Raw genomic sequence first — 21133 nt, forward strand, 5'->3', positions numbered from 1 at the left:
AAACAACTTTGAGCTTAAGCCTCAATTAGTTTCTCTAATGCAACAGAATTGCAAGTTTCATGGACTTCCAATGGAAGATCCTCATCAGTTTTTAGCTGAGTTCTTGCAAATCTGTGACACAGTCAAGACTAATGGGGTTAACCCTGAGGTCTATAGACTGATGCTATTCCCTTTTGCTGTGAGAGACAGAGCTAGAATATGGTTGGACTCTCAACCTAAAGAAAGCCTGGACTCTTGGGAAAAGCTAGTCAATGCCTTCTTGGCAAAGTTCTTTCCTCCACAAAGATGGAGTAAGCTTAGAGTGGAAGTCCAAACCTTCAGACAGAAGGATGGAGAATCCCTCTATGAAGCTTGGGAAAGATACAAACAATTAATCAGAAGATGTCCATCTGACATGCTTTCTGAATGGAGCATCATAGGTATTTTCTATGATGGTCTCTCTGAACTATCCAAGATGTCTTTGGATAGCTCTGCAGGAGGATCTCTTCATTTGAAGAAGACGCCTGCAGAAGCTCAAGAACTGATTGAAATGGTTGCAAATAACCAATTCATGTACACTTCTGAGAGGAATCCTGTGAACAATGGGACTGGTCAGAAGAAAGGAGTTCTTGAGATTGATGCTCTGAATGCCATATTGGCTCAGAACAAAATATTGACTCAACAAGTCAATTTGATTTCTCAGAGTCTGTCTGGAATGCAAAATGCACCAAACAGTACTAAGGATGCTTCATCTGAGGAAGAAGCCTATGATCCTGAGAACCCTTCCATGGAAGAGGTGAATTACCTAGGAGAACCCTATGGTAATACCTATGATTCTTCATGGAGAAATCACCCAAACCTCTCATGGAAGAATCAAGAGAGACCTCAACAAGGTTTCAATAATAATGGTGGAAGAAACAGGCTTAGCAATAGCAAGCCTTTTCCATCATCTTCTCAGCAACAGACAGAGAGTTCTAAGCAGAATAATTCTGACTTAGCAACCATGGTCTCTGATCTAATAAAGACCACTCAAAGTTTCATGAATGAAACAAGATCCTCCATTAGAAACTTGGAAGGACAAGTGGGTCAGCTGAGCAAGAAAATTACTGAACTTCCTCCAAGCACTCTCCCAAGTAACACTGAAGAAAATCCAAAAGGAGAGTGCAAAGCCATCAATATGGCCGAATTCTGGGAGGAAGAAGAGGCAGTGAACGCCACTAAGGAAGACCTCAATGGGCGTGCACTGGCCTCCAGTGAGTTCCCCAATGAGGAACCTTGGGAATCTGAGGCTCAAACTGAGACCATAGAGATTCCCTTGGACTTACTACTGCCTTTCATGAGCTCTGATGAGTATTCTTCCTCTGAAGAGGATGAGTATGTCACTGAAGAGCAAGTTGCTAAATACCTTGGAGCAATCATGGAGCTAAATGACAAGTTATTTGGAAATGAGACTTGGGAAGATGAACCTCCCTTGCTCACCAAAGAACTGGATAACTTGTCTAGGCAGAAACTGCCTCAAAAGAGGCAGGATCCTGGGAAGTTTTCTATACCTTGTACCATAGGCACCATGACCTTCAAGAAGGCCTTGTGTGACTTAGGGTCAAGTGTGAACCTCATGCCCCTCTCTGTAATGGAGAAGTTAGGGATCTTTGAGGTGCAAGCTGCAAAAATCTCACTAGAGATGGCAGACAACTCAAGAAAACAAGCCTATGGACTTGTAGAGGATGTTCTGGTTAAGGTTGAAGACCATTACATCCCTACTGATTTCATAGTCCTAGAGACTGGGAAGTGCATGGATGAATCCATCATCCTTGGCAGACCATTCCTAGCCACAGCAAAGGCTGTGATTGATGTTGATGGAGGAGAGTTGATCATTCAAGTGAATGAAGAATCCATGGTGTTTAAGGCCCAAGGATATCCCTCTATCATCATGGAGAAGAAGCATGAAGAGCTTCTCTCAAAACAGAGCCAAGCAGAGCCCCCACAGTCAAACTCTAAGTTTGGTGTTGGGAGGCCACAACCAAACTCTAAGTTTGGTGTTGAACCCCCACATTCAAACTCTAAGTTTGGTGTTGGGAAGGTCCAACACGGTTCTGAGCATTTCTGAGGCTCCATGAGAGACCTCTGTCAAGCTAGTGACAGTAAAGAAGCGCTTGTTGGGAGGCAACCCAATGATTTATAATTAATTATTTTCTTTTGTTATTTTATCTTTTTTGTAGGATGATGATCATAAGAAGTCATAAAAATAATGAAAAAAGCAAAAACAGAATGAAAAACAGGAAGAAAAACAGCACACCCTGGAGGAAGATGCTGCTGGCGTTCAAACGCCAGTCAGCCTAGCAGATGGGCGTTTAACGCCCAGTCTGGCACCTTTCTGGGCGTTTAACGCCAGAAAGGGGCACCAAACTGGCGTTAAACGCCAGTAAAGGTATAAAACCTGGCGTTAAACGCCAGGAATGGGCACCAGCCCAGCGTTTAACGCCAGAATTGGCCCAAAACGTGGATTTTGGTGCCAATTGGTGCAGGGATGCCTTTTCCTTGACACTACAGGATCTGTGGACCCCACAGGACCCTACTACAGGATCTGTGGACCCCACAGGACCCTACAATCACTCTCTCTTCCCCCATTCACCAATCACCTCAACACCTCTTCCCCAAAAACCCCTCACCTATCAAATCCCATCTTTCTCTTCACCACTCACATCCACCCTTCATTTCCACACAACCTAAACACCACTTCTTCCCCCTTTGGCCGAATACACCTCCATCTCCCTCTTCCTCATTTCTTCTTCTTCTACTCCCTTCTTTCTTCTTTTGCTCGAGGACGAGCAAACATTTTAAGTTTGGTGTGGTAAAAGCGTTGCTTTTTCGTTTTCCCATAACCATTATGGCACCAAAGGCCGGAGAAACCTCTAAAAAGAGGAAAGGGAAGGCAAAGGCTTCCACCTCCGAGTCATGGGAGATGGATAGATTCCTCTCAAAGGTGCATCAAGACCACTTCTATGAAGTTGTGGCCTTGAAGAAGGTGATCCCCGAAGTCCCTTTTTCACTCAAAAAGGGTGAATATCCGGAGATCCGCCATGAGATCCGAAGAAGAGGTTGGGAAGTACTTACCAACCCCATTCAACAAGTCGGAATCTTGATGGTTCAAGAGTTCTATGCCAATGCATAGATCACCAAGAACCATGACCAAAGTGTGAACCCGAATCCAAAGAATTATCTTACTATGGTTCGGGGGAAATACTTGGATTTCAGTCCGGAGAGTGTGAGGATGGCGTTCAACTTGCCCATGATGCAAGGAGATGAGCATCCTTACACTAGAAGGGTCAACTTTGATCAAAGGTTGGACCAAGTCCTCACAGTCATATGTGAAGAGGGCGCACAATGGAGGCAAGACTCAAGAGGAAAGCCGGTTCAATTAAGAAGGCATGACCTCAAGCCCGTAGCTAGAGGATGGTTAGAGTTCATACAACGCTCAATCATTCTCACTAGCAACCGGTCCGAAGTGACCATAGACCGGGCCATCATGATCCATAGTATCATGATCAGAGAAGAAATAGAAGTTCATGAGGTTATAGCTCAAGAACTCTATAAAGTGGCGGACAAGACCTCCACTTTGGCAAGATTAGCCTTTCCTCACCTCATTTGTCACCTCTGTTATTCAGTTGGAGTTGACATAGAGGGAGACACCCCCATTGATGAGGACAAGCCCATCACTAAACAAAGGATGGAGTACACAAGGGAGCCCTCTCATCATGAGATCCCTGAGACACCTCAAGGGATGCATTTTCCTCCATACAACTATTGGGAGCAACTGAACACCTCCCTAGGAGAATTGAGTTCCAACATGGGACAACTAAGGGTGGAGCACCAAGAACACTCCATCATCCTTCATGAGATTAGAGAAGATCAAAGAATCATGAGGGAGGAACAACAAAGACAAGGAAGAGACATTGAGGAGCTCAAGCACTCCATAGGACCTTCAAAAGCAAGGAAGAGCCGCCATCACTAAGGTGGACCCATTCCTTGATTTCCTTGTTCTTTATCTCTCTGTTTTTCGAATTCTATGCTTTATGTTATCCATGTTTGTGTCTTATGATCATTAGTGTCTTAGTGTCTATGCCTTAAAGTTATGAATGTCCTATGAATCCATCACCTTTCTTGAATAAAAATGTGCTTAATTGAAAAAGGAAGAATTGCATGAATTTTGAATTTTATAATAGTTTAATTATTTTGATGTGGTGGCAATATTTTGTTCTCTGAATGTATGCTTAAACAGTGCATATGTATCTTGAATTTGTGGTTCATGAATGTTGGCTCTTGAAAGAATGATGAAAAAGGAGACATGTTACTGAGGATCTGAAAAATCAATAAAATGATTCTTGAAGCAAGAAAAAGCTATTCAAAAAAAAAAAAAAAAAAAAAATCGAAAAAAGAAAGAAAAAGAAAGAAAAAGAAAGAATAAGAGTTGTGATCCAAGGTAAATAAGAGTGTGCTTAAGAACCCTGGACACCTCTAATTGGGGACTTTAGCAAAGCTGAGTCACAATCTGAAAAGGTTCACCCAATTATGTGTCTGTGGCATGTATGTATCCGGTGGTAATACTGGAAGACAGAGTGCTTTGGGCCACAGCCAAGACTCAATAAATAGCTATGTTCAAGAATCATCATACTTCACTAGGAGAATCATTAACACTATCTGGACTCTGAGTTCCTAAAGAAGCCAACCATTCTGGATTTCAAAGGAGAGATTGAGATGCCAAAACTGTTCAGAAGCAAAAAGTTAAAAGCCCCGCTCATCTAATTAATACTGATCTTCACAGATGTTTTGGAATTCATTGCATATTCTCTTCTTTTTATCTTATTTGATTTTCAGTTGCTTGAGGACAAGCAACAATTTAAGTTTGGTGTTGTGATGAGCGGATAATTTGTATACTTTTTGGCATTGTTTTTAGTATGTTTTTGATATCTTTTAGTTAGATTTTAGTATATTTTTATTAGTTTTTATTTAAAATTCACTTTTCTGGACTTTACTATGAGTTTGTGTGTTTTTCTGTGATTTCAGGTATTTTCTGGCTGAAATTGAGGGACTTGAGCAAAAATCTGATTCAGAGACCAAAAAGGACTGCAGATGCTGTTGGATTCTGACCTCCCTGCACTCGAAGTGGATTTTCTGGAGCTACAGAAGCCCAATTGGCGCGCTCTCAACGGCGTTGGAAAGTAGACATCCAGGGCTTTCCAGCAATATATAATAGTCCATACTTTATCCAAGATCTGATGGCCCAAACTCGCGAAGCAATCCGGCCTCAGAAATTCCAGCGTTAAACGCCGGAACAGGAATAAAAGTTGGAGTTAAACGCCCAAACTGGCATGGGAGCTGGCGTTTAACTCCAGAAAGGGTCTCTACACGAATTTCCTTGATTGCTCAGCCCAAGCACACACCAAGTGGGCCCGGAAGTGGATTTTTATGTCATTTACTCATCTATGTAATAGTTTTCTATAAGTAGGACCTTCTACTATTGTATGACAGAGAGTCAGAGAGTCGAAGAGACGAGATCTGAGTAGCTATCTTTGTTTTATGCTATCTTAGACCTTTGGGAGGCTGGCCATTCGGCCATGCCTAACCTTTGTTCTTATGTATTTTCAACGGTGGAGTTTCTACACACCATAGATTAAGGGTGTGGAGCTCTGCTGTACCTCGAGTATTAATGCAATTACTATTGTTCTTCCATTCAACTCCGCTTGTTCTTTATCTAAGATATCACTTGTTCTTCAACCTATGAACAAGATGACTGACAACCATTCTTGTTCTACAAGCATTCAAGGCTTTAGTGAATATCTCTTGGATTTCTGATTGCATGATGCATGGTTGATCGCCTGACAACCGAGTGCTCGTCTGACAAACGAGCCAGCCATTCCATGAGATCAGAGTCTTCGTGGTATAGGCAAGAACTGATGGCGGCATTCAAGAGAATCCGGAAGGTCTAACCTTGTCTGTGGTGTTCTGAGTAGGATTCAATGACTGAATGACTGTGACGTGCTTCAAACCTGTAACCTACTGGGCGTTAGTGACAGACGCAAAAGAGTGATTCTATTCCGGTAGGGGAGGGAACCAAACCGGTGATTGGCGGCACTGTGACAGAGTGCTCTGCATTAGCTTTCACTGCGCGGATGGGAGGTAGCTGCTGACAACAGTGAGACCCTACACAAGTTTGCCATGGAAAGGAGTAAGAAGGATTGGATGAAGACTGTAGGAAAGCAGAGAGACGGAAGGGAAGGCATCTTCATACACTTGTCTGAAGCTCATACACCAATGATATACATAAGTATCTCTATCTTTACCTTTTCTGTTATTTTCGTTTATCATCATCATATACATTTGAGTCTGCCTGACTGAGATTTACAAGATGACCATAGCTTGCTTCAATACTAACAATCTCCGTGGGATCGACCCTTACTCACGTAAGGTTTTATTACTTGGACGACCCAGTACACTTGCTGGTTAGTTGTGCGAAGTTGTGTAATGCCATGGTATTAGGCGCACCAAGTTCTTGGAGCCATTACCGGGGATTATTTGAGTTGTGAAAAAGTATTGTTCACAATTTCGCGCACCAGTCACTAACGCCCAGCAGGTTGCAAGTTTGAAGCACGTCACAGTCATTCATTACCGGAATCCTACTCGGAATACCACAGACAAGGTGAGACTTTCCGGATTCCCAGGATCCTACTCGGAATACCACAGACAAGGTGAGACTTTCCGGATCCTCATAAATGCCGCCATCTATCTAGCTTATACCACGAAGATTCTGTTGGGGAATCTAAGAGATACACATTCAAGCTCTGTTGCATGTAGAACGGAAGTGGTTGTCAATCACGCGCGTTCATAAGTGAGAATGATAATGAGGGTTATCTAACTCATCACATTCATCATGTTCTTGGGTACGAATGAATATCTTGGAATAGAATAAGAGAGATTTGAATAAAAGAAAATAGAACTTCATTAATACTTGAGGTACAGCAGAGCTCCACACCCTTAATCTATGGTGTGCAGAAACTCCACCGTTGAAAATACATAAGTGAAAGAGGTTCAGGCATGGCCGAATGGCCAGCCCCCTAAACGTGATCAATAGCCTCTTAGGATGAAGAATAAAACAAAACTGAGACCAAAGATTTTTTATACATTAGTAAATCATCCTATTTATAATAAACTAGCTCCTAGGGTTTACATGAGTAAGTAATTGATGCATAAATCCACTTCCGGGGCCCACTTGGTGTATGTTTGGGCTGAGCTTGATCAATCCACGAGCTGAGGCTTCTCTTGGAGTTGAACTCCGAGTTATGACGTGTTTTGGGCGTTCAACTCCTGATCATGACGTTTTTCTGGCGTTTAACTCCAGACAGCAGCATGAACTTGGCGTTCAACGCCAAGTTACGTCGTCATTCGTCGAATAAAGTGTGGACTATTATATATTGCTGGAAAGCCCTGGATGTCTACTTTCCAACGCCGTTGAGAGCGCGCCAATTGGAGTTCTGTAGCTCCAGAAAATCCATTTCGAGTGCAGGGAGGTCAAAATCCAACAGCATCAGCAGTCCTTTTGTCAGCCTTTTTCAGAGTTTTGCTCAAATTCCTCAATTTCAGTCAGAATTTACCTGAAATCACAGAAAAACATACAAACTCATAGTAAAGTCCAAAAATGTGAATTTAACATAAAAACTAAGGAAAACATCCCTAAAAGTAGCTTGAACTTGCTAAAAACTACCTAAAAACAATGCCAAAAAGCGTATAAATTATCCGCTCATCACTCACATTAGTGCCATTAACGTGGCCACTAACGTGGGCTTCCTTGGCTTCGATCAAGTTAGTGGTGTTAACTTCACCACTAACTTCCCAAGCTTCCTCCTTCTTCCACGTTAATGCCCATGTTATTGGTATTAACGTGGCTCTTCCTTTGCTTTGATCAAGTTAGTGGTGTTAAATTCACCACTAACTTCCCAAGCTGCTACTTTCTTCTACGTTAGTGCCCACGTTAGTGGCACTAACATGGGTCTTCTCTACTTTTTCATTCCTTAAATCAATCAAACAAATTGCATCAAAGTCTTGCTCTAATCATGAGATGATGCATCTTTCATTCTGTCATTCAATCCTTGCACTATTCTTATGAAAATTGTTTGTAATTCACAATGTTTGATTGAATCAAGGTATGAATGCATATTCAACCAAACACTTGCTTATTGCCTAAGAAAATGCATGAAACTAACCTAAAACATACTCAAAATGGCTTGTGAAACTAGCCAAGATGCCCTGTCATCACAACACCAAACTTAAATCTTGCTTGTCCTCAAGCAAGTGATAGAACATAAGAAGAATGAATGAGAATTCAAAGAGATATAAGTCCTTATTCAGAGAATTCAAAACCTTGGTTCATGGAGTCTCATGGATGACAATTTAGGTTCATCTTCTTGATGGTTTCTAGGCCATAGTATGCTTTTGAATACTCACTCTATTGCCTTCTATGAGACTCTTATTCTTTGATCCTTAACTTTGCTTTGTTTTTGTTTTCTTTTTCTCTTTAAAAGCTTAATGCTTTATTTAGTTAAGTGCTCTGTGTTGAGGCAACTCTTTATGATAAGCTTTCAGCCAACACTCCTGAACCAGTTGGTTCAAGGTGCTAGGTGTTGAAGCACCCCCAAGGACCTACTCACTTAAGCCTCTCCTCAGCATATACACACCACAGGCACATGGTTTGTTCTTCATTTATGAGACCTTGGTGTCTAGCACCTCTTTGGGTTACTAAATGTTTTGTGACAAGGTTGCCCTTGATAGTGGACTTTCAGTTGATAATCCCAGGTTAGTTAACCTAAGTTATCAAGCGATGAAGCACTCCTCAGAACCTACTCATCAAAGCATATCCTTGCAGAAAAACACCACAGACACATGCCTCAGGCTTCAAACTATTGGTGCCTAGCTTTATTGCTTGCTCTTTTCTTTCTTTTTCATTCTCTTTTTCTTTCAAGGATCTTATTATTCATCTAAGTCTCATGGAATGCACATTAAGCTCATAATTCAAGAGATATTTTAGCTTTGTACCTTATTAATGAACATCTTAGCTATCAAATACCACCACAAATTAGGACTTTATTCTTTAACATTGGACTTCACTCTTCTTTTTCACAACATTTTCTTACATTTTCTTTTATTGAACTCAAGAACACAACATACAATTTAAGATATGATGCAATGGCTTAAGCATCTAAGCTAACAAGCTAAAGATAAACTCAAGGAAACTAAATGCAAAAACTGAATTGAAATTCCTAAACTAAATATGGAAGCATGTTCTATTTCATACATGATTTTCCTTATTCAAAGCTAAAAAAGAAAAGAACTCCACCAGCTTTCACTCTTCGGATTCCTTTCCTTTCTTCTTCCTCTCTCTTTCTTGCTCTCCCTCTTGTTGGCTGCTTGCTCCTCCTCTCTCTTTCAGCCTTTTCCGAATTCCAGTATCCTCCATCTTCTTCCTCAGCTTAGCTTCATTGCACCTAGCTCTTTCTGCTTCTTTTGCTTCCAGCCTTTCATGAATGTAATCATATTTCTGGATTCCCAGGTTCAAGTGAGGTAGATAGTCAACCACATAGTTAAGTCTAGCTTGAGTACTCATGTCGTACTCAACCCTGTCTAGATGCTCCCCTTCATTGAGAACCTTATACTTATTAAAGGTCTTCATATGAATATTCTGACGCTGATTGAGCACTTGGATTCGCCTTTCTTGTTGGTTTTGTTTTTCAGACACTTGGTTGATAGCTTGAGAAAGTTGGGAGTAGTGTTCTTTTTGCTGCTCTATCAGTTGCTTGTGCAACTCCTTTTGCTGATTTATTAGCTAGAATTAGAAGTGCCTTTGTTGCTCTTGACTTTTCACATATTGTCTTGTTAGACCATCAAGAGCTTCTTGGATGTAGCTCATGTCTAGGGTGGCTGAAGTGTATTGCTTTTCTTGTTGAGGTTCTTCTTGTTATTGCTCCTCTTACTGTGCTTCTTCTTGAAGCACTCTCTTCCTTCTCTGAGGCCTTATTTGTTGTTAAGAGGGTGAAACATAATTCATGCACTGAGGTGTGATTGGTTTTCCAACAATCAACCACATTGGGTTTTTATCTTCAAAAACAACTTTGGCTTTCATACACAGCATTAGAATGGTGCTCGGATACCCCAGCCAGGCCTCCGGGTCATTCTTCTCCGTGATCTCTTGGATACCTCCAGCTATAATCTCGTGAACTTTTATGTCCCCACCCCTCATTATGCAATGTACCATGGTGGCTCGAGCAATATTAACCTCTGAATTGTTTGAGGCAGGGAGGATAGATCTCCTTACGATCTCAAACCAACCCTTGGCTTCGGGGACAAGGTATCCTCTTCTAATATACCTTGGCTTTTTGTCTGAGTACCTCACCCAATCAGCCCCTACAACACATATGTCATTCATAATTTCCTCACAATCAGGGTCATCACTCATTCTTGAATGATAACTAGCATCTTCAAAAGGTTTTGATCTCAACTGAAGAACCTTCATGATAGCGTTGGGGTTGAAATCAATTTCGGTCCCTCTCACATAGCTCTTAAAAGTAGGAACTTTTGTGGTGTCTTCTCTCACCACATTAGCATAGAACTCCTTGATGAGAGTTACGTTTATCTTTGTGAGTGGGTCCGCGAGCAATTGCCACCTCCTTCTTTCAATCTTTTTTTTATCTCTGGACATTTATCATCTTTGAATTGAAAAGCATGCTCGGGCAATATTTTCTTGGGTTCCATCCATCCGCGTTGGATTTCATGGAACACGGACTTAAACCTCCACTTATTAAAGGGGATGTCTTCAACAGACTCTTTTTCCTTTCGTCTCTTTGAACTTGATGCTGCCATGGATGAGGAGTTGACTAGAGAAGATGTAAGTGTCGGGAGTTATGGAGGGTATAGTGTATGAAGGGGGTTAACAAGTAACTTGCAATGAAAGGGACGCAAAGATAAAGTGTAGAATAGTTGGAGTGTGGGAGTTAATATGAGGTTTGGTCACCTAGAGTGGGAGCTATTTATTTGCAAGATGGTTGGTAAATGAAGGGTAGAGATTAATCTTGTATGGTGAGAATGGATGGTTTGCATGTGAAGTAGCATGAGCACAAGGATCACCACTTTATAAGGTGGTTAGGTTCGGTCTTCAAGGGTGGAAGCTATGACACCTTCACTTATCCAATGCTTGCATGGTAACACTTCCCAAGGAACATCATTCAAGGACATGTGCCTAGCTTTTCATAAAGTGGCCGAACTCCCCCGTTGCATTGTCTTGTCATGTCCATCCATTTCTTCCTTCATTTTTATATGCAAAACAATAAAAGAAACAAAACTTAAACTCATATGGTGGTGGCAAAAAATGAAATATATGACTAACTAATTTTTAAATTTTCATTAAATAACCAACTAAAACAAACTAAGTGTTACTCATGAATTCGAATCAATCTTGACTTCTTATGAGTTATGCGTATAGCATTGATGGACACCAAACTTAGTTTGTGATCATGTGGTGCAAGGGAATTTGATTAGACTCCTAAGATATACATGATATAAATCCCATGTATCATCCTAGGTGCCTTGCACACCAAACTTATTGTCCACTATCTGTCTTACGCAAGAATTCAATTAAGTGCTTGTCAATTTTGAATTGATTTTCATGAGTACTAATTTATTAACTACGATCAAGACATAAACTAAAAGGATATAAAGCATGGGTTGCCTCCCATGAAGTGCTTCTTTAACGTCATTAGCTTGACGATTGGCCTTTGTCAGGGAGGTTGGTAATGTCTTAGGTCTTCTTTTCTCATGGTGAATCTATATCCATGTTATTCTTTGAGAATTTCTACATGCTCCAAGGATAGGATTCTATTGATTGTGTACACTTGAGGCAGCTGAGATGGAATTATAGGAAAATGAGGTGAGATTATTGGCTGGTGGATTGATATCACTCTGTCTCCTAGAGAGAAGTCCTTTGTAGGGATCTTTTTGTTTTTCCATCCTCTTGGCACCTTCTTCCCAATTCTCTTATCTCTTTCAAGTGGTGCTTTAGTGATTCTTGTGTCAGGAGGGTCCTTATTGATTGTCCCTTTTGAATCTTATAGTTTTAGCTCCTCCTTAGACTTCTTTGATTACTGTACCACTTGGACTTCTTGTTTTTTCACCAAGGATGTCTTCAGAGGCTCTGCCTGTGATTCACTACTTGTTTCCTCCAAGAATGCTTCCTTATGATCATCCTTCAGGTCTTTGTTATCTTGTTCAGATTCATGTGAGGGCTTGAAGACATGAAATGTGAGTTGTTCATCATGTATTCTCAATATTAACTCCCCTTGTTCAACATCTATGAGTGCTCTAGCTGTGGCCAAGAATGGTCTCCCCAGAATGATTGGACGAAGATAGCTTTCTTCCATCTCAAGAACAACAAAGTCTGTAGGGAGAAAGTACCTCCCTACCTTCACCAGCACATTTTCAACCACTCTTAGTGCTTGTTTTTGGGTTTTGTCAGCTAGTTGAAGGGTTATGTTTGTGGATTTCAACTCATTGATTTGCAGCTTCGTCATGAGAGATAGGGGCATTAAATTTATGCTCGATTCAAGATCACAAAACCCTCTGTCAATCATTGTATCCCCTATAGCACAAGGGATGTGAAAACTCCCTGGGTCCTTCTTCTTTGTGGGCAAATTCTTCTGGATGAGGGCACTGCACTCGTTAGTCATCACTACTATCTGCCCACCCTTTAAGGGATTCTTCTTGGTTAGCAACTCCTTCATGCATTTGATATATGAGGGCATTTGTTGGAGGGCTTCAATGAATAGAATATTGATATGAAGAGACTTAAATGTATCCAGAAACCTAGAATACTTTTTCTCTTTAGCACCACCTTTGAGCCTTTGAGGGAATGGTGCTTTTGGCATATATGATTTCAAGGCTTCCTTCTCCATTGGATCTTCCCTTTGTGCAGGGTTAATGCCTTATTCTGTCCCTTCCAATTTCTCCTTTGGGGACCCTTTGTTATGCTATCTTAGCCTGATAGCTTCTTCCTCCAAGGTCTCTCTGCTTTTTAGAGTGATTGCCTTACACGCTTTCCATCTCATATTCTTTGTTTTTCCTCTTAGATTCTTCTCAGTATCACTTGGAAAGCTATTTGTGGGCTTAAGAATTCGCTGAGAGAGATACTTGTGATTCAAGCTTCTTGATGGCAACTTCCTGGTTTTGCATGTTAGATCTTACTTCCTCCTTGAATGCCTTGTTATTCTTAAACTCCTTGCAAAATTCTTCAAGAAAGGCTTCAATCTAGGAGATTCTATCCTCAGATGGTGCTTGTGATGATAGGTTGGGAATTAGAGGTTGAGGATGATTGTTTTGTGCTTGATATGGAGGCTAGAAAGAAGTGTTATGTGGGGCTTGATATCGTCTTTGATTGGAGTGTTGGTAAGTGGAATTATTGTAATGGTTGGAGTTTTGAGGCCTATAATCTTGGGTTTGGTTTTGCAGGTTTCCCCACCTAAAGTTTGGATGGTTCTTCCAACCAGGATTGTAGGTTTTGGAGTGTGGATCATAGGGTTGTCTTGATTAATTTCTAACATAATTGGCTTGTTCCCAATCACCTCCTGATGCCAGGGAATCTTGGCCAGTTTCACTGACCTTTTCTTTAGTATTTTAGGGTAGTTTCATGCATTTTCTTAGTAAATAAGCAAGTTTTGGATAAAAATACACTTACATCTTGATCCAAGCAAACATTTTGAACTTTACATTATTTCAAGAGAATCATGCATGAATTTAATGATAAAATGGATAATGCATGATCTCATGACTTGGAACAGAGCTTTGATGCACTTTTTTTGCTTGATTTCAGGACAAAGGAAGCAAGAAAGAGCCACGTTAGCAGCCATGTTAATCTAATTAACGTGACTACTAACGTGGAATGGGAATAAGCTTGCAGTGTTAATGGAAAAAGTGATCGCCAATAACGCCTTCGAAGCCATCATAGCCCACGTTAGTTGCCACGTTAATTACATTAACGTGGTAGCTAACGTGGAGGAAAAGGGGAACTCCAACGTTAGTGGTAAAAGTGAATACCGCTAACGTTCCAAAAGGGCACACTTAGCCATGTTAAGAGTCACGTTAATCCAATTAACGTGAACTCTAACGTGGGAGGAGAAAGCAATCGCCAACGTTAGTGACACTCACCTTTGTTACTAACGTTGGGCTAAGCCAATAGTGCCCACGTTAGTGGTCACATTAAGACCACTAACGTGAAGGGTAACATGGAGCAAGGAATGATAGGCCAACGTTAGTGACACTCACATTTGTCACTAACGTTGGAGATGGAAATCAGCACCATGTTAGTGGTCACGTTAATGCAATTAACATGAGACACTAACGTGGGAAGAAGGGGCGTTTGAAGCGTTAGTAACAAAGGTAAGTGTCACTAACGCTCTCGAAGCTTGGGCATGCCAACGTTAAGGGCTACGTTAGTTACACTAACGTGGATCACTAACGTGTGGAAAAGAAGCAAAGAGCAACGTTATTGGTAAAGGTGAATGCCAATAACGTTTGCGAAGGACTGAGAGGCAACGTTATTGGTAAAGGTGAATGCCAATAACGTTTGCGAAGGACTAAGAGGCAACGTTAGTGGTCACGTTAGTGCCACTAACGTTGAAGTTAACGAGGATCAATTTGGTTTGGAGCGTTAGTGAACAAGGTTATCATCACTAACGTTCTCGAACCCACATTTTCACTTAACGTTAACACCACTAACGTCCTAACTAACGTCCATCCATGCCTAACTCACACTTTTTTTGCAAGCAAAGCTGAGCACACTGAAGATTGTAACTGCTTCAACTCAAGATCAAAGGCCCATATCCAAGACTTGAAGAGCTGACTAGAAGATCAAGAAGAGTAGTATATATAGGAGTAGTTTTGAACTAGAAAGGGGCTTGGCATTTTGAAGAACTACACTCTGTATATTTACTTTTCCTGCAATTTCTAGTTTACTTGAGAATTTACTCTTCTCTATCATCTTCCATTTCCAGAGCTATGAACAACTAAACCTCTTTTCATTGGGTTAGGGAGCTCTGTTGTAATTTGATGGATTAATTATAGTTTTCATTCTTATTCTTCTTTCTTTTCTCTTGATTTACTAGAAAGCTTTCGATCTTAAATCAATTGGTTAGTTGTCTTGGAAAAGAAACTCTCCATAATTGGATCTCCTCTGAGCCTTGGAAAAGGGATGAGGGGATCATGCTAGAAATGCTTTCTCATGTTGGACCAAATTGGAGTTCGGACGGATATAGTGAAATATAATCCTCCTAACACTTTGATTTGGAAATACATGTGGTATAATCAGTGACCATACTTCATCTCTTCCCATGAGCAATTAAATCAAGGAATTGGGCAATTGTTAAAGCTTAGAGAGATTGGGTTGCCAAGGAATTGGGATCCAATCACCTAAGATTACCAAGGAGATCAATGAATGCATTGATTGAGGAAGAGATGAGAATGAACTTGATCCGAAGAATGCAACATCTCCTAAGTTCAATGAATCCCCTATTTCTGATCTTACCCATTCTCTTTACTTTCTGCCATTTATTTTTATGTTCATCTCCCCAAATCCCCATTTAAGATTCTACAATTTACTTTCCCGCCATTTAATTTTCTGCAATTCTCAACTCAATTTCTGCTTAGCTCAACTAGAACATTCTTCCAATTAAAGTTGCTTGAACAATTAATCCCTGTGGAATTCGACCTAACTCTATTGTGAGTTTTTACTTGACGACAATTCGGTATACTTGCCGAAGGGAAATTTGTTGAGAGACAAGTTTCTGTACATCAAGTTTATGGCGCCGTTGCCGGGGATTGATTTTGTATTGACAATGATTAAGTTGGAAGATCACTAGATTGAGAATTTTTCTTTTGCTTGTTTATTTTATCTAGTCATTTACCTTCGGTTTCAGTTATTTTCTTACTTTCTCCCCTCTCCCCTCTTTGTTTTCTTTTTTTGTTGCTATTTACAATTTTGTTCACTAATCCATTAACTGTTTGATAAATTGCACCACTCACACTAACAGCCACTCTAACAAGAATAACTTCTTCATTTTCTTTCTTGCTATGTGCTTTGTTAGTTGTATGACAGGGAGAAGAAGCAGAGCTTCAACTTCCTTTGATTCTGAACCTGAGAGGACCTTCCTTAGAAGAAGGAGGGAAGCAAGAGGGAAAAGAGTTGTTGGTGCTGAGGAAGTGGAGGAGTACTTTGAAACAAACATGGAGGAGAACCTTGAAAACAACCATGAAGGAGAAGCTCACAACCATGCCAAAGAAGGCCCTGTGAATCATGCTGGGCCAGAATGAAGGGTTCTAGGCTCATACATCAATCCAAACCCAGGAAATTACGGAAGTAGCATCCAAAAGCCAACCATACATGCCAATAACTTTGAATTAAAACCCCAGCTCATCACCCTTGTTTTGAACAACTGTTGATTCAAAGGAAGCGCCCAAGAAGACCCCAATCAGCATCTAACCACCTTTCTAAGAATATATGACACTATGAAGTCTAATGGTGTTCATCCTGATGCCTATAGACTGCTTTTGTTCTCCTTTTCACTTAGGGACAAGGCATCTAAATGGTTGGAATCTTTCCCGAAGGAGAGTTTACGAAATTGGGAAGATGTGGTGAACAAATTCTTGGCGAGATTATACCCTCCTCAAAGAATCAACAGGTTGAGAGTTGAGGTACAAACCTTTAGGCAACAAGATGATGAAACTCTCTATGAGGCATGAGAGAGGTTTAAGGACTTAACAAGAAGGTGCCCACCAGACATGTTCAACGAATGGGTTCAACTGCATATTTTCTACGAAGGTCTTTCTTACGAATCAAAGAAGGCCGTAGACCATTCATCAGGGGGGTCTCTAAACAAGAAGAAAACCATTGAAGAAGCCATAGATGTCATTGAGACTGTAGCTAAGAATGACTACTTCTATGCTTCTGAAAGGAGCAACACTCGAGGAGTGATAGAGCTGAACCATATGGATGCACTGATGGCTCAAAATAAGATGATCACCAAGTAGTTAGCCGATCTTACCAAGAAGATGGAAGAGAACCAAGTTGCAGCAATTACCACTTCATCACCAGCTCAAGAAGGAGTGAATATAGGAGAAGAAGGCGATTGGGAACAAGCCAACTATATTGGGAACTCACCCAGGCAGACCCATGATCCATACTCCAAAACTTATAATTCTGGTTAGAGGAACCACCCTAATTTTGGGTGGAGAAATCAACAAGACCAAGGCTAAGACCAGAGACACCACAACCACAATCCCAACAACAATGCAACCTACCAACACTCAACACAGAGACCATACCAACACCCACCTAACTACCCTTCTTAACATCCATATCAAAACCAACATGACCACTCTTAACCTCTTAACCTCAACCCACCATCACCATCCGAAGATAGACTCTCCAGAATTGAGACTCTACTTGAAGGCATATGTAAGAAAGTCCAAGACAACAGAGTGTTCAAGAATGAAGTGCGAGCCAATATAAAAAACCAGGGAGACACCATCAAGAGGCTGGAATCCCAAGTGGGATATCTATCTCAACAGATTCCTAAGCCTACTGATAGTTTCCCAAGTGACACAGAGAAGAACCCAAGAGGAGAAACAAAGAAAGTAAGATGGGAAGAATACAAGATGATCACTATAAGTGATGAGAGGAGTGTGGAATAAGTAACCACACAAACAGAACACTTTCAAGACAATCCAAAGGAAAAGTATTAAGAGAGAAATCAAGCACCCAATCCCACACACAGGAAGGAGCTAAAAAAAGAGGAGACTCTAAACCCATATGCACCTTTTCCCAAAAGGCTCAAGGGTGGTGTAGAAAGGAGAGTGTAATCAAAGTTCCTCGACTTGTTTGCATCTCTTCATGTAAACATACCGTTCATTAAGGCTCTCCAGCAGATGCCCTCATACATCAAGTACATAAAGGAGCTGCTTACCAAAAAGAGTTTTCACTGAAGGGTGGGCAAACAATAGTCACTACAAGAAAAACACCCATTTAGGTACACTTGAAAAGTGTAGCCAAAAGTGAAAAAAAATGATGCCTTAGGCTACAGCTACGCATTTTGGGCTACGGCTACGCTTTTTGGGGTGATTCCTATTCGGCCGTTGCCTATTCTCAAAGGCTACGCTTTTCAGCACCAAGGGCTACGCTTTTGGCGTTTGGGAATAGGCTACGCTTTTCAAGTGATGCTGTCCAGGACCAAAGGCTACGCTTTTTAGTTTCCATTTTTACCAGAATAGGCTACGCTTTTCAACCCTACTGCATCACTTGTAAAACGTAGCCGCATTGTATATTATAGCTACTCTATATAAGTGTAGCCCTAAGTCCTTTTTTTTTTAATTTTCTGTATAACCATAGCTACTCTATATAAGTGTAACCTTAGGTCCTTCATTGTTTTTTTTTTATTTTCTATATGTATATAATATTCTAATAATTTTTTATACAACATAATATTTAATAATATTATTACATATATAATTTTACATTTTTAATTAAATGAGTTAAATATTATAAAATAAAATTAAACACATAATTATACTAAATAATTTTTTAAATAATAAAAATCATCTTTACACAATTCAAAGACATAATCTTAAGAAGAGATAATTTAAGTCACATGAAACTTGTATCACATATCAATTAAAATACAAAGTTTGCACTCTATATCCGAAAAGAACTTAACAAACAAAAAATCATTAATCTTCTAATCTCGGCATAATGACTAAAAAATATTCTGAAGCACCTTCAAATTCTTCTCAAACACATCTTTTTCATGCTGATCTTCATCACCATGAAGAAAACTCTTGGCCTTAACAATTGTATCAGTGTTCATTTCCTTATTCATTTCCTTGTTCATTCCCAGCAATAACTAATTTCCAAGCAGTTATTGCCCTGCTTACAGCTGCAGATTATCATAATTCAAAAAGAGAAGCATGTAAGGATTTTGGGGGTACCAATAATGGTAGGAAAAACCATGGAAGCTGGAAAATAACATAACTAAGGGTAAATTAAATAAACAAAGAAAGAAAAGAAAAGAACATTGCTCACAAAAGCTAAACAGAATTGAGGGTGTATTATTGAAAAGATATATGTATAGTTAACTAGTCTAGCCATTTAAAAAGTAAATAAAAAACAATCTTTTTAAATGAAAGCTAAGAATCCCAATTCTAGAGTCCTAGATTGCATTGAAGCCATGTGAAAAATTGGTCAATTACCTTGATAAAGGACATCATCATCAATATCATCATCTGCTTGAAAGTTATCAGTTTTGCACTTGATATATTCAACCACTTATTGACCAATGTCTTGGGCCATGAAAGCTTCACTAAATAAAAGAGAGTAAGCAATTTATTAACCAAAGATGGAAGTTCAGAAGAAACAGAATAAAAGAGCTATAAAAAGCTCACCTTATCTAAATTATCATTGTGAATAGAACCAGGAGAACTTGTTTGATTACTTACTTTAACTGAGATAAAAGCTGAATCTGAATTATATATCAGCAGAAAAACCACAAGAGAAGGACAGGTCAAAAAAGTCTATACTTGTTAACAAGAATTTAGAAACAAGTTAAGATTTATATTTTGTAACTCATAAACATAGATATATCTAACTGATTTGGATATATATATGTGCATTGTGTATTGTGTATTGTGTCTCTGTCAGTGCAAATATTCCCTTTACTTAGTAGCAAAATACTAGTTAGTTTTGAACTGACATACTACAAAAATAGCAGCTATTGCATAAACTAGTACCCCAATGAATGAGGCAGCTACCATGACTTGTAGGTCACACGATAAGTTAGTTGCTTTTGATCTCTATTAATCTTACTGAATTCTTGATAATACTGTTTAGAATTTGATGCTTAATCTCTCCTTTTTACAAAAGAGGAACATGCAGAGACATCCTTAGATTTCGGCCCAGCATTCTGAAGTAGTAGGACACAGAGAACCTGAAACAATTCTAAATGTAAACTAATCTGATATATTTAGCAAATCAGTAGTAATACATCTAGATACCTGCAAAATAGGAGCTGAAGCAGGATACTCGGGCAAATGAAGCAAGATGCAAAATCAAAAAGCAAATTCAAACGAAGCAAGCAACATAAACGCAAAAAATTAACTTTAACTCCTATCATGTACTATTCATACAGTAAAATAAAAATGTTCACTCAAACAGAATTCAGAGTAGATTCATAAGATAATAAGCCTGCTCATTAAATTAAATAAATAAGATACAATACCATAGTATTTATTTGATTGATCACTTACTTTTTCTCTTCTCAACTTGTTGGTTTTTTATTATTCTCATTAAAGCTGAATGCAAAATTCACAAAATCATGCCAATCAGCTTAATTTCAAGTGCAAAAGGAGAAAACGGCATTGCTTCAAACAGTAAAATGAGAATTATCAACCTAAATTGTAAATTAAAAATGAATTGAGACGGATATATCAATTTTGCACCAATATCAGCAATGCAATTGATGGACCAAACATGAATCCTCTGGCTTAATCTATTTTTGGTGAATCAGTACCCAAAAAAGAACCTATAACCCTAAAACCCCCAAATTAAATTTCTTTTCAAATAAATTTCTAGTCACTTCTAGAGTTAGCTATTTATGATTTTGGTCTATGTCAAATTTTTCTTATGGATTTGATCTAATTTCCTAAATACAAGTGAAATCGGTCCCTCTCATCATCTTAAATATAAATCAACTTCATACTTATGAGTTATGATTTGAAATATAAGTACTTATCTGTATGTGAAACTATAATAGTGATTAATTTTACTTAATTTTGATAAGTTTTATACCAAAATGATCTGAAATAGGATGATGTAAATACCATGATAAATCCCGTCTCTTTAGGGTCTAGTTCTTCCATGATCAAAGCTGCATATTCTTCAACCTGCTGCTGTATGTTTAAGAGTTTGTTTGTTGTGGCACTAAGGCAAATGATCTGAAAATGGAATTGATCATTTGTGATCAAGGAAACTCCTATTCTCATGGGAACAAAATGCAAAGCTAGGAAAGGAAAAAAA

The 21133-nt window shown here is 39.5% G+C and overlaps 1 protein-coding gene and 2 non-coding genes across 3 annotated transcripts; all 3 read right to left on the reverse strand.

Annotated features, from left to right (window-relative positions):
• Positions 1-292: 292 nt before the first annotated feature.
• Positions 293-396, reverse strand: LOC130952851 (small nucleolar RNA R71). The gene has a single exon (XR_009075027.1). It is a non-coding gene; the product is annotated as a small nucleolar RNA R71 (small nucleolar RNA).
• Positions 397-12161: 11765 nt separating this feature from the next.
• On the reverse strand, positions 12162-12971 carry LOC130949597 (uncharacterized). Its single transcript, XM_057878271.1, has one exon. It carries the CDS (start codon positions 12969-12971, stop codon positions 12162-12164), a length of 810 nt encoding a protein of 269 aa, XP_057734254.1.
• A 3775-nt stretch (positions 12972-16746) lies between these two features.
• On the reverse strand, positions 16747-16850 carry LOC130953443 (small nucleolar RNA R71). Its single transcript, XR_009075612.1, has one exon. It is a non-coding gene; the product is annotated as a small nucleolar RNA R71 (small nucleolar RNA).
• Positions 16851-21133: the final 4283 nt, after the last annotated feature.

This window comes from Arachis stenosperma, chromosome 9, assembly GCF_014773155.1.
Source record: "Arachis stenosperma cultivar V10309 chromosome 9, arast.V10309.gnm1.PFL2, whole genome shotgun sequence".
In the NCBI taxonomy this organism is placed as follows: Eukaryota; Viridiplantae; Streptophyta; class Magnoliopsida; order Fabales; family Fabaceae; genus Arachis; species Arachis stenosperma.

Excerpts from the sequence above, each read along its gene's own strand:
- LOC130949597 (XM_057878271.1), bottom strand. The coding sequence starts at position 12,971 with ATGGAGAAGGAAGCCTTGAAATCATATATGCCAAAAGCACCATTCCCT.